Raw genomic sequence first — 14,684 nt, 5'->3', positions numbered from 1 at the left:
GACACATCCCTATGTCTTTAGCCACATACATGTTTTGAACCAATTTTCTTAGACCTGGTTCACATCTGTGTTTGGTAATCCGTTCGGGGAAGTCCGCATGGGGACCCCTCTGAACGGACTACCGAACGCATTGGCAAGCGGTGAGCTTATGACAGCACACGGACCCCATAGACTATAATGGGGTCCATGTGCTTTCGATGCGGTGTCTGCAAGGAACATGCGGACATAAAAGTACTTCATGATCTACGTTTATGTGACTTGTGCGGAGACCATGCAGAAAGCACACAGACCCCAGAAAACGCTGCATTTCCATAATGTGGAGCCTTAACCTAAGGGAGTGTTTGGAGTATTATTAGTTCTAGTGGTTTCTTTCAGTTCTAAATTCTTGTGTTGTTTGATTATTTTCTATTTTCCTGCTGGAATCTAACTGCTTGTTATTCAGGTTTGCTTAGTTTGTGTTCCAGTTAGCATTGCATATTAGGATTTGCATTATGGATAGAAAGGGTTGGGGGTGTTTTTTGTTAAGGTCAGCATTTAGGAATAAATGGTGGGAAAGATTCAGGAAAAATTAAAGTCAGGTTCAGTTCCTGTCTGATTGTTCATCTGTTCACTATACAAGACCCCTCATCTATTTGTTCCATCACTGACTTCTGTCACCATCATCCATTCGCTTTATCCTTTGATTCCCACCATTATTCTGTTCCAGTCATCTACTGGTGAGTTCCTATTTTCTTGAATGCTTGTTATCTGCTAGTGTTGTGATACATGCTTCATACTATGCTATGCTATGATCTAGTATCCAGTGAAAATTCTAATAGAAGACAAAAAAATGACATGTAGGTGGGAGTTTACATACCTCTCCGTAAGCTTCATGTTTCTACAGAGAAAAAAGAAACACACATATTTAATTAGATAAGTTAATCTTAAGACATTCATAGATCAATGTAGTTAAAAAGGTAACGTAATATTCATATATAAATACAGTATATACATAAGCATAACAGAACGCATAAATCATTATATACCCCCAAACGCTAGTTCTTAAAACCATTTTTAGAGTCATGGTACCAGTAAGACCACGTTCATATGGCTGATTTTTGAAGCTTAAAAATTTAGAAGAAATGCCACAACAGAGATTCAAGGCTGAGTCTTAAGTTTCCGCTATGGATTTGCAGTTTGCTCTGCCACAGATCCATTCTTGGATTAGCCCGAATCCATAGGACTAATCACCATTATGGGGTGGTCCGTCTACCTAACTGTCAGTACTTTATCGTGGCTGCTAGCTGACCTTTACCATTTGGAGACATGACTTCAGGTATTTGGCTTATTGCCTTATAGGAGCTATTTGTATTCCGTATGTATATAGCTTTGGCTGCATTGTAGTGTGATTATATATGTAATCTATATTCTTATTGATGGGAGCAATATCCATGTAGTTTACCTCACACTTTACATATTTTATTTGCCTCCTCCTATATGTCCTCAGCTATTTATGCTATAATTACAAAATATCAGTATATAGATATACATTTATAGGGACATATTTTTGGAGGGGTTTTTTGCCAACAGTATTTTATTGTTGGTATTAATGTAGCCTTGCTATACTTATACAAGTGTTATTCTATGCTACTATATTTACCTTTATTCATCTTATATGGTCTAGCATAAGAACCCACGTTCTTTATTCTGTGTGTCTATTTGTGTATGTCTTTTGGCTTAAATCCATCTGCCCTGCTGTACATTATTGTTTTTAATATTAATCTGTTATCTAATGTGTAATAAAATATTTGATAATTTTTTATATATTGGCTGGATTATTGTTTTCTTGTATTAGCTTGTGCTTTTTCCATGTGGTATTATGAGTTTTTTTCAAGCTAGTTTTTTTGCAAGAATATGATGTGAGGTTTCTTTGTATGTAATGCTAATCACCATTATGGGCTGTTTCTGTGTCCATATTAAGAAGTGACAAAATATTTTTAGCTTATTGTGTAAATGTAGTAAATAATGATGTTGAAAAAAGTTTATAATGTTTTATTTTACATTGATACATGGAAAACATCTAAATAGGGTTCTTTGATCATAAATCTTGTCAAATAGTAATCTTAGTTGGACCTCAAGGTGGTCTTACGTTCAGACATTCTAATAACTCCTATTAATTTCTGTATATAGAGGCCATACATCTGAAGCCACATCCTTATTGGAAGATGAAACTTATCTATAGTTGAGAGTATCCCTGCATTCACGCAACCGAGTATCAGCCATGAAACTCGGTTCGTGTGTTGGCCGGATTTACCAGCCAGAATAGTATGACGGCAGAGGGTCTCCAAGAAGTAGAATTATCTAAGATGTTAGGAGTCCCTGTCTCTCACTGATATACTGTCTCATAGTGATTATAGTACAGGGCACTATGTCTCTGGGAGGCAGGGACTCCTAGCAGTATAGATGACTGTATTACTACTAGTCTCTATCCCAGCATACTGTTTTGGCTGGCTTTACCAGCCAACACACCGACTTGAGGGGTAAGTTGGCTGTGAATGAGGGGTAACTTAGTGCCTTGACATCCACTCTTTACATTTAGACGTGTCCACATGTCTAGCTTACTCCAAAATTTTTTTTACAACTGAGGTTTAAATTCACTTTCCAACTTCTCCATTGCTAAATGCAGATGGGTGAGAAACATTCGGTTTAGGACTGTCTTACCGATTACCAGATGACTAATTCCTAGAGGAATGTGATACCAGGGTTACCAGCAGTCATGACATGACTGGATTGGGCTGTCACATAATAAGTATTTGTCACCTATAGATAACACATTTTTGATTACTGCGGGTTCAAACACTGGGGAACCCAAATGGTTTGTGGGAATTGTGGCTTAGATGAAGCAGTTGCCTTGCCTACTTGCTGTAGCTCCATTCATATTCAATGGGACTGACAAAGATACCCAAATTCTGTAAGCACATCATCAATAGAATGAGGACTTCATGTCTCCCACTTGAATGGAGCCATAGTAATTGGTTAGGTTCATAGACTTTGAATGGAGCGGCAGCATGTATACAAGACCACTTTTCATCCCACCATGGGACCTGGAACCTCAGTTTTTGCGATCAGTTGGGTTCCCAGTGTTCAGACTCTCTACTGATCACCGATCCTAGGGGGTAACCACTGTCAGTAAAGCAGTGTCTGAGAGCAATAATATAAATCAAAGGAATTATACAATCTTATGATTTCATTATTTTGTGCTAGCCTTGTCTTTGACCATGTCTAAGGACTACAAAATTTTCGGGTTCTAGCTTCTAACCTGCAGCCATCCAAAGTGGACTTGCCACTACTCATAACTTGTGTTTTAGTACAGTATATTTTTTGCATTTTTTTCACATCTGGAGAATCTTTTTCTGCAATATTCCATCATGCTGTCCCTCTGTTATTTCTCCTAAAAATGTATGAATAAATCAACAATTGGGCATTGCTATTCTCCATGTCATAGGAAGATGTTACCACAGTCGGCTCTATTCGGGCAGTGTCAGACAGTATAGGAACCCACCCCCCACTGGTAACACCCAGTTGTCAGACTTGTTTGACTGAGATATCCTTAATATTACATTTTAATATAGTGAATCTTTATCCTTTTTTTTCCGCTTACCATAACTTGAATGATTTTATCAATGGTCCTCGTATCAATCTCGATTTGGTTATCAGGACTGGTGACGGAGTAAGCGTTCCTGAACAGCTCGTGTGGCATATTAGCAATCTCCCGTAGACCAGATTCGTAAACATCGCGACTTGCGGCTACCGAGAATAGTTTGATTCCAGCGAGTTGTGCTCTGTCTGCCTGTGTCTTCACTCCTCCACAGGGATTACCAGTCACGTGACCATCAGTGATCACTATGGCAAAATTCACCGGCTCACGACCACCTTGAGAGACCTGATTTGCCGTATGTGCCTTTATCTGTGCGGTCATGTTAGAGATGGCACAATCTGTAAAGGTACCTCGTCCGATATACTGGACTCCTCGTAACTTTGCAATGTATTCATTCTTGTCAGTGGTGAACTGGCTGTAGACCTGGACCTCATCTGAGAAATGGAGACCTGCATACTGCCAGTTCAGAGTCACCTGATCTAGGTAGGCCTCATTCTCTAACTTGGCCAGGAAGGCAGGAATGAATCTCTTCATTAAATCCAGCAAGTTCTGGATGGGAGAGGTCTGAAGAATGATACTCTCAGATGTGTCAATGAGGAAGTACACATTGATGGGACATTTGGCCTTATCTACAAGAAATGTTCACAGATAACGTCAATGTAGAAGAGTGAGGAAAATCCCATATGTCTTATGTTCCCCTTCATACAATATAAAAAATATCCCAAAAATGGAAGCAGACCATAAAATGTTCTGCAAATGAATAGGTTTTAATGTCACCAGTTTTGACCCCTCAAAACTGCAGATGGCGCTATATGGCGCAGCAGGGGCATAACTGGAAGTGGTGCAAAGGGTGAGGCCCAAGAACCTTAGAGGACCAATGATGAGTCTCTTCCTATTATGAGGAGACCAGTACCTTAAAGGATACATTATAGTTGGGGGGCTAGGTACAGAATTTACATTGGATCCCAGAAACTTCATGTTATGCCTCTGGAGAACAATTTTAAACATATGTGGGGTGAGGGTCATGCAGGTCGTATAACTGATAAACCCCCATCTCAATGCTCCAAGTGCCAAGATCACAAGTACCCAGGAGGTGGCCCCCAGCATCTCCCTAGCATCCAATCAGGAGCAATCGTTCTGGGCAGAGGAGCGGGCGGGAAAGCATTCAGTGCAGAAAGTCAAGGGCAATGAACTTGAAGGGTCCACCACCTGGGCATCTACGATCTCAGTCCTGGGGGTGTAAAGTTTTGATTTCGAAAGTTTGGATTTTGATCATGCATAGGCTTGTGTGGTTATTTAACATTTTAGGGTCTTTTTCTATCCCAAGTGCAGTTGCATTTCCATTGGTACCACATCAAACTGGTACTGAGGGGTACTGATATAACATTAGGTATACTTTCAGGTTACCTTCACACGTCTTTAGCTCATCATTCTGGGCTGATATGAAACCGAAGGCAAAGCAGAGCAGCAAACACAGCACTTGTAGCTGGGCCATGGCCACTCTATAAAAGATACACAGATATATCATATAATAGATATCAGGACACAGCAATGTATGATTTAGGTGTTCTTTATTCTGAGGGGTTTTTTATAGCATTATTGTTAGGTTCACACTAGCGTTTGTGTTTCCGTTCTTTGGATCTGCTTAAAAAGTGTTTACTCTTGGAAACCCACAAGCCCCATAGACTATAATAGGGTCTGCCAGATTTCCACCCAAAATTGGCTTGCAGGACTTTTCTCTCCACATACTTCAAACAGAATGGGAGACAGAGTCCACAAACGGCCAGCACAGCCTATGCCCTATCATTGGCTTTAGGAGGGGATTTCCAAATATTGACATAAAAATGGATTTCCACGTTTTTGATATTGCTAATTTGTCCCACGACTGACACCCGAACAAATCAACTAATAGTGGGAACTAGTATATACACAGTGTACGGAGCGGCTCTGCACATTGTGTACTGGCTCAACTGAGCTGCAGTAACCTGGTTTGGCCTCTACATAGTGTATGGAGCAGTCTGTTTCCAGCTCAGTACAGCTCAGTACACTATGTACCGGCTCTGTGTTATTGCTGGCACTGCGTCTGCTGATGTGTTGGGCTTATTTCCATCTGATATGGATCACCTATACTAAATATAGGTTGTTAATATCAAAATTCTGTAAAAATCATTTAAATGAGGAAAGAATGTGGATTGGTGGCCGCACATAAAGCTACAGTTATGATCTCCCATGGAAGCCTTGTAGGTACTTTTCCTAATACTGCTTTTTCAACCCCTTAAATGGTATTCCCATCTTTTGGATCATATTCAGACTTGTAGCTTAAAGTGGACCTTTCACCTCCTGGGTCATATGCAGTGTATTACACCGCTAGAAAGCCGACAGTGCGCTGAATTCAGCGCACTATCGGCTTTCACGTTCTGTGCCCATAGTGAAGATCTATCGGTACCAGTACCATAGCTCTTCACTGTCAGAAGGGCGTTTCTGACAGTCAGTCAGAAAAGCCCTTCTTCACAGCAATGTCTATAGCGCTGTAATGTGAGAGCGGTGAGGAAAGACTCCCTCCCCTCCTGATAGTACTCATCCATAGACGAGAACTGGTGGGGTGTTCCTCACCGCTCAACGTCATCGCTGGGAGGTAAAGCAACGCCCCCTCTCACAGTACAGCGCAATAGACGCTACTGTGCAAAAGGGCATTCCTGACTGACTGTCAGAAGCACCCTTCTGACAGCGAAGAACTATGTACCGTACCGGCACCGATAGCTCTTCACCAGGGGCACAGAACGTGAAAGCCAATAGTGCACTGAATTCAGCGCACTGTCAGCTTTCTAGTGGTTTATTACACCGCATGCGCCCCAGGAGGAAAAAGGTCCTCTTTAAGCGTACGGGATTGTTTTACCCAATACATTTCTTTATCTATTGTGCTTTCTTTCTCAGATATAGCTAAATATGCCTCCTGGGCATTAACAGCTTGTTGCCTAGGTTACAGACCACCTCTCTGGTTGGGCTGATGACTCACACACTGTTTTCAGCCACATGTATTTTCTCCTCTTTCTCTGCAAAGTGCTCTCAAGTGCTGAGCCCTGAAAAGTGCTAGTACAGTACTTGATCACTGCCTCTGTTATCTGGACATGTTAATCCAGAGATAACAAGATACAATGCAATCCTGAGCTCAGTCCCTGGAAATGGAGGGGAGAGGAAGCAGGAGGGCAGGCCATTTAAGAATACAGCCTATTATGGCCTTCAGAACAAGGGAACAAAAAGCAACTTGTTTATGTAAGTTTTGGGTTTTTTGGTAGTTACTGTGCAATATAAATGTAATGAAAACTTGTGCTGATCAGTATAATGATACCAAATTAATACATATTTTTTTAATGTTTTGATACCTTTGCACAAAAAACAGTAAAAGTTTTTGTTGCTATAGTTGTTTCCCCCCCCCCCAATTACTGTATGTGTATTTATTTGTATGTATATATATACAGCATATATATATACAGCATATATATATATATATATATATATATATATATATATATATATATACACACACACACTTTTTGCAGTGTATTTGGCATTCTCCAGAAGGGCCTAATAGGTGTACTAAGATCTAGGGGCCATTGCTAGGCCACATGGGTGGAGTAATTGGCAGCCCCACTCTCTCTAACCACTTAAATGCCCGGTCAGCAGTAACGGTCAGGGTACAGCTCTTGTCAATATGATGTACTATTACCTATCCATGATGTAATACTATATCATATGGTCTTTAGGTGTTAAAATGGTTTTCCCACCAGGATATGCCATCGCTTCCTAATCCATGGGATTTGACAAACATCCTGTTACAGTGCTATCAGGGGCTTTGTTATAGGCGGTGCAGAGGTAGCAGTGGCTACTGGGCCCTGAACCCTGAGGGGGCAGCAAAAGTACCATTGACACATAAAATATGCCAGGGCACAAGGTAGGTAGGGACCTTGTTATTGATTTTTGGGGTTCTGGAGCTTCAAGTTATGCCTCTGAAAGCTAGATAACCCCCTTACAATTTTGGTTTCCCATAGGGCTCGTTCACACGGGGAGCGGTGGGGCGGATTTTGGCGGGGAGCCGCGTCACTCTCGGGTCAAAACCCGCCTGCCATGACCGTCACGGTTGCGGCTTTCCCCTCCGGAGTCGGCTCAAATAAATGGGCCAACCCCAGAGGTTGCTGCCGCCAGGCGGAAGCCATGGCTCGGCGAGCCGCGGAATTTGCCTGAAGAAAGGGCAGTTCGCATCTTTTTTCCGCTAGCGGCAACATGCCGCTAGTAGAAAAAAGAACGCTAGTGGTCTCCATAGACCACCATTGTATGGAGGCGGATTTTGAGGTCAAAATCCACCTCCTTGCCCCCGTGTGAACTAACCCTAACAGCACCTCTCTTGTCTACGGACTGTATTATAAACTGCATGACTTTAATAAAGCTGTATTACAGTAGAGGAACTATGCAGAGAGTTTGACACTTTCTTTCTAGATCAGCATGGGTCCCAGGAATTGCATTTCTTATACAGCGATGCTATTGCACATATTAGCATTTTTCCGTGTATTTTTTAGATTATGTAGTTGCCCTCTTCTTCCCTGGCATGTGTAAACCATTCCTGAAATACTCTGTACACATGATAAAGCAATGAGAATTGATCTTTCTTTGATGATAGTTTCTCATATAATACTGTGTAACACCATTTTTTGTCTACAGCTACTCTGCAGGCCTATGTGTTGCCATGGTTAGAGACAGCCCTGTCTGATCCTGTAGTCGTGTGTTACTCTTCCTAGTGCTTCCTCATGTACTGTCAGAGGGAGGAGATTAAGACGTGACTACAAGATCCGACTACACACAGGGTTTGTTTGTAGTCTGTAACCATGGGGAAGATATATGTAAGTAGGTGCTGCATACACACAACGGTAGGGTATTCTAAAATCGGATGTAGTAGAAGAATACAAACTCTTTGCTGTTCTAGAGTAAATCCCTGATGCATTTGATAGTATTATCACCACTGCACAGTCATCACATTGTGTTACCATTCTCTTATGACCAAGGGTCTACCCAGTAGAGCAATCTCTGCCGATGTCAGTTTGTGCCATGTTTACAAAGCCATAATGTATGCCATGGGGCATGTGCGGTATAATAATGTGTTGCTGGTGATGTCTGACCATATAACACATTACATGGCCATTAGTACATGCAGTCCAGAATTGGGAAAATTATTCCCACCTATCTTGATCCCCATAACGAAACAGTGTACTCTGAACAGCTGCAGTCACGGCTACTGACAATGTGCACCAATTACATTATATCAGTAATATCTGTCGATTCATTTGAAGCTTAATACATATGGATAAACATATATACAAACACATTAGCAATGCATACAAAAATATAGTTGTGACTCATTTGCTGTATGCTATACTCATGTCACAGGTGTGACAGTGTCAGACAAATTATTGCACATCATAGCCCAATGGTCCTATCCTGAGGTTCAGCAAATCCCAACGTTTCCTGGTAATTGTAGTACCACAACTCCTAGATAGTCACAGCATGCAGAACTAGCCTAGTGTAGCCTAGTATAGCATCTGGGATTATAGACCATCAATATAACTTTTTTTCATAGAATAGATGGGTCTGCCATACAATGCAACACTAAAGTAGCCTACAATTGGAAATATATGGAAATTACAAATATTTTGTAAATGATACAATTTAATGTAATTAGTTATATCTCACACATAAGAGATTATATACAAACTAACACACAATAAACAACATGGAAATGTTTCTTAGCATAGGATCTCTTCAGATTGGGTCATCCCCTTCGAATAATAAAATATATCAAATCTGTTATTTTTGGTTTTATACATGGAGAATCTTTTTTAGATCTTTAGGATCCAAACAATATAACTAATGGTCATCAATTCCATCAGACTGGAAAAGCATCAATATCAATCTATAAGTTAAGTTATGATAGTTAGTAAAGTCTCCATTACAGGGAATAGGAAAGTTTTATATGGCTACAATAGGGATGGTGTGTATATGGCCAGCTAGGATAATCGGTCCAATATGTTCAATGTCTGGCCAAAATCTGCAAATTTCAACCCAATTTCCTTATGATATGCATACCTGATTCTGTTAACTATAACCATGCCAAAGGAATCCAGTATAGCATTACAGTATTGGGCTGATCCCTGCTGATGTTCCAAAGCAAACCCCTACATTTGCCATAAAACATGAAAAATCTTACCTTAAAGGTAGGAACAAAGCTAATGTTTTCTATATTGTCACTTCTAGCTGGACCTGGGCATTCTTTGTAGTGAGAGAGAAGCTGATGCTTGAGATGGGACCTTCTTCTCAGGACAGAAAAGTTTCCTTCCTACACCCAAGCTCCTTCTATCTCTCTAAATTTTTTTCTGCCCAAGTTTGGTTCAGCCCCTTCCAGTCCTTGCAAGTTATATGGAAGCATCATGCCAGCACTTACCACTGGGTGGCACTGTGGATCCACTGAAGGGTGTGGAGGTCACTGCAGTGCTTCATGCTATGGGAATGTGTCTGATCTTCCACAGATTTTCCACCAAATCGTTATTTTCATGAGAAAAAATCATATTGTTATACCACAATTCATTCAATTTCTTAGAAATATGAAATAAGAGACTGTCTCTACACTGGGTTGTTACTCTTTAGCTATGAAGTGGTTGTAGGACTATAAGTCACAGCATACCCCAGTTTCTATGTGGACATTTGCCAGTACTGGTGCTTAAATATTTCCTATGTAAGAAATGCACATAAATAATTTTGTGCAACTTTTTTTTGTCCTGAGATAATTCCAGTATGATCTGTCACTATATATAGTCCCAGGCTATAGAGGGTGTTATAATAAAAGCAAATATTTGGTAATAGAGTATACAGTATACATTAGCAAGGGGTGTTCATTGATATATACAGTTCAACGTATACCAAGTCATACTGTAACATAGATGTAGGGGCTAAATCAGACTCAGTTTTTGTATCCAGTTTAACTCTCAGCAGATTGTAGACAGTTTATAAGGCAGTCTATACAGTCTACAGAGCCATGTATACTATACAGGTGGGCTTCATGGAAAGGGGCTCAGCTCAAGTTCTTCAGAAACGAACTTGCATGATATCCAAGAGAAGGTGGTGGGATCAACCAGCACAAGGTTAGGGGCAGCGGCGTAACTTGAGGGGGTGCAGAGGGTGCAGTCACACTGGGGCCCAGGACCCTTAGGGGGGCCCATAAGCACTGGTATCAGTATTGAGATTGCAGCTTCCATCTGGCTCATAAACCAAGGAGACCCACAGATTACCCCTAACCTCACTAAGGTGGATTAAACTCCTTAGTACCATAACCATCACTATCAAGAATTCACTGTAGAAATGAGGTAGGGGGCCCCGGACAAAAGATTGCACTGGAGCCCACAAAACTTTAGTTACGCCACTGGTTAGGGGTGTACAGTTTTAATTTGTTACGCACTCTTGGAATACCACAGGTGACCAGAGGTTCACCGATGAATGTGATCAGAAGCGAGAAAGACAGTGGTCCATGACAGTGTAACAAGCCATGACCCCACATTGCAGCAACTGCCCCCACTGTTGCTTCACCTACACAATGTACATTAGGGCAGCCACAGCCACATTTTCGCTAATGATACAATATGCTACATGAGGAAGTTTCAAAGTTATTGCTACAGGTTGCTGCTATCTTTTGGGACCTGTTCTGGCCTAACGTTTGTCTGACTACCCCGGAATCTTAGCACCAGACTTCCCAAGCCACAGAAAAACTCTTATTATAGTGAGATTTCTCTGACCCTACATGACAGAAAACAACAAGCCATAGGATGCGGAGGCTTTATACTAGGAAACATGAAAGAAACCACCCGCAGCACAACATATAGGTGCAACAGAACTCCGCCTGTGGGGGAATCATTATGGGGGGGCCATCTGGTCCCATCCACAGAAGGGCTACTGCAGCACAAATAACTAAAAGTAATCTGGCTATGATAGGAAGGTATCAGAAAACATATAGACACTGAAAGCATCTACACTAGGCACCTGAACATAGAACCCAATGGAAGACCAATGCACAGAATGAGGCAATAAATCACTTAATAGCCTTCTCCTCCCCCTACCCTCTCCATAGAAGTCTGTGTAGGAGAGCAGCCTAGCAAATGATTAAGGAAACAGATTTATTTAATAAAGTATATTACAAAGTTTCTTATATTCACATGTACTGTTCATTTATGCAAAGCAGTTTTATACTTGGAGGTATGCTTTAAGTTTAGATGCACTGGAACAAAGAAAAAAAATGGAAACATTTGTAAAAAAAAATGTAAAAGTAGATATCGACTTTACAAGGCACTTATCATAAAAAATACACAAAATAGGGATATGTCACAACTGGCTGATCCGTGGGGGTCTTGGTTTGGCGTTGCTTGTTCGGAGGGGTAAGACTCAAAGACTTTTTATGAGCCCATATACGGCTTCCTTGAAGAACCTTGTATATCCAAGAACTGTCGTCTTCTAGGGTTTGTAAATGAAAGATCTGCTGTTACGTTATTATTACTATGTTACATACTTGTGACTGTAGTGGTTATGGTTTACGTTACAGATTTTTTTTTACTTCTTTGCCATGGCCATTATATCTCTGGGGACGGTTATATTTTACATGGTGGAGGTGTACAGCATGGGGATACTGTCATAAAATGCAAACCTTTTATAAGCTTATTAAAAGAGGAATTCCCACACAGTCAAATTGATTCCAGAAATGCTTTGTTTGATGCGACATCAACGCTTAGGGTTCATGGGGTCATAAAGTCATAATCATGTATAATGAGGCTGTGTGATATGACGTCTTCTACCTGCCCACAATATTATACTGAAAGGATATGAACATTTTTGCAACCATTTTTAATTGATCCAATATATCTAAGAAATAAAATAACTTTTCAAAATATTTTGATTTGAAATATTCTATTATTTTGTAAACATAGCAAACCTATGTTTCCATGGTTACAGACTACAAACAAACTCAATGTAGTCAGATGTTGAAGTCGCACTCCCTTATCTGCCAATCTCTATCTGCCACTTCTGCTGTCGGTAACACAAAAAGGATAGTAAGAAAAAAAGATAGCTAGAAGGAAGTAGTACTCTACTGGAGGATAACACTTGGCCATTCATTTCAGCATATAACACTATATTTTTTATTGCAGCTGCAGCTTTCCCTAGTGAAAACATTGATCGCAATGGGTTTTTGAATTAATGCATTTGGAAATCTGTAACTATAAGACAATATTTATGGACAAATGCAGTCAACACATGTGCAAATACATTATGATCTGACCGACTCCTGATTGCAACAGAAATTTGCTATTCTTTGTATACTGAAAGTACATATTCTAACATACTCTCTGTATCAATCCCTTGTGGTTTCCCTCTGCAGCTCTGCTTGTACCCATTTCATAAGAAGCTTTAGACTGATGCCCCACGTTGCGGAAACGCAGCGTTCTTGGTTGCAGATTTTGCTGTGGTTTTTTTAGCCTAAGTCAGGAGTGACTTGAAAAGCAATGGGAGATATATAGGAAGCTCCAAGGGTATGTTCACACAGAGATTTTTGCAGGCGGATTTTGAGGCGAAATCTGCCTCAAAATCCACCTGCAAAAATAGCTCCCATTGACTTCAATGGGAGCCGCTCACTTTTTTTTTTCACTAGCTAGTAGCAGAAAACAAATCTTTCCGTGGATTCCGCAGCTGAGTCAGCCATGGCGACCTTGGCTCGAGACACACTCCACACGCACTGCATCGGCATCCCACCGCGGCTAGCAGCACCAAAAAGCCACATGGCGGAAAACTTTTCTGCCATGTGAACAAGCCCTTATACATCTCCCTTCTGTTAAATCTGCTCTTGACTTTGGCTCAAAAAAACACAGCAACAAGCAAGTCTACAACAAAAAATGTTGCGTTTCTGCGATATGGGGCTTAGCCTTAATGTTTACTCCCAAGAAATAGAGATAATACAAGATCAAGTTTAGGTAGCTTGCTATAGTTACAGTACAATTATAGTTGTGTCTTCAAGCAACTGATGTGTCGGCATCATAATCTAAGATGTCACATAAAATATCTCTCTCTCTCTCTCTCTCTCTCTCTCTCTCTATATATATATATAAAATCTAAATGTTAGATATGAATATGATGCTATGTAAAGTCATTGGTGTCTTAGTAGAAAATCCAACTACATATATATTTACTGGAACCCATGACCTCCAAATTATGTTAGTATTCTGATTTTCAATAGCTTATAGATAGTGTCTTGCATAAGTTTTAGACAGGTGTGGACAAATGGTGCAAAACAAGAATATTTTCAAAAACAGAAGTTTATTTTTGTCAATTAAATAGGTCTATCAACAAAAGAGAAATCTCAGTTACATCATTATGCAACGATTTCACAGAAAGTCCCCAGAGGTTTCTTCTGTGGACTTTCTGCTTCCATTACACCTAAAGGGAAATTGCCGTCGTTTCCATAGGTATAATTGACATGCTGTGATTTGCAAAACTGCGACGGTTATGGAAATCGCAGGGTGTCCATTGCATGTATTTTTCCGCAGTGTGTGGATGGGATTCATTAGAATCCTATCCATTTTGCAGGGACTGTATAAAGCCGTGGTGTAGACAGTTTTTGAAGGAACTCAGCAGGGAAGTTGTTCTAAACATCTCGGAGAACTAACCATAGATCTTCTGTGGATGCAGGCTTTCTCAAATTCTTCTGTCTCTTGTAATCCCAGACAGACTGGAGGATGTTGAGAACAGATCTCTGTGGTGGCTATATCATTGCTTCCAAGACTCCTTCTTCTCTACGCTGAAGCTAGTTCTTTGTGACATTGGCTATATCTTTGAGGACATTGTCCTACTGTGTAATAAATTTTGACTCCTCTGTCCAGAGTACCTGCTGTTAATTTTCTGTTCTTAGTTCTTAGGTTCTTCTGCATAGTTGAGTCACTTGGCCTTGGTTCGATGTCAAACCACT

The 14,684-nt window shown here is 40.6% G+C and overlaps 1 protein-coding gene across 1 annotated transcript in view; it reads right to left on the bottom strand.

Moving 5' to 3' along the window:
* COL6A2 (collagen type VI alpha 2 chain) overlaps positions 1 to 10,056 on the bottom strand; it is a 30,581-nt gene extending 20,525 nt beyond the window's left edge. The window contains exons 1-4 of the mRNA XM_075283776.1: positions 9,894 to 10,056; positions 5,045 to 5,139; positions 3,641 to 4,266; positions 857 to 877 (exon numbers count right to left, since the gene is read on the bottom strand). Coding sequence (XP_075139877.1) covers positions 857 to 877; positions 3,641 to 4,266; positions 5,045 to 5,132 — 735 coding nt within the window. The 5' untranslated portion in view covers positions 5,133 to 5,139; positions 9,894 to 10,056. The remainder of the gene's footprint in view (positions 1 to 856; positions 878 to 3,640; positions 4,267 to 5,044; positions 5,140 to 9,893) is intronic.
* Between the last annotated feature and the right edge of the window lie 4,628 nt (positions 10,057 to 14,684).

This window comes from Leptodactylus fuscus, chromosome 8 (assembly GCF_031893055.1).
Source record: "Leptodactylus fuscus isolate aLepFus1 chromosome 8, aLepFus1.hap2, whole genome shotgun sequence".
NCBI lineage: Eukaryota > Metazoa > Chordata > Amphibia > Anura > Leptodactylidae > Leptodactylus > Leptodactylus fuscus.
Note: the sequence above shows the minus strand (reverse complement) of the source record. Positions and strands in the feature narration are given on the sequence as shown.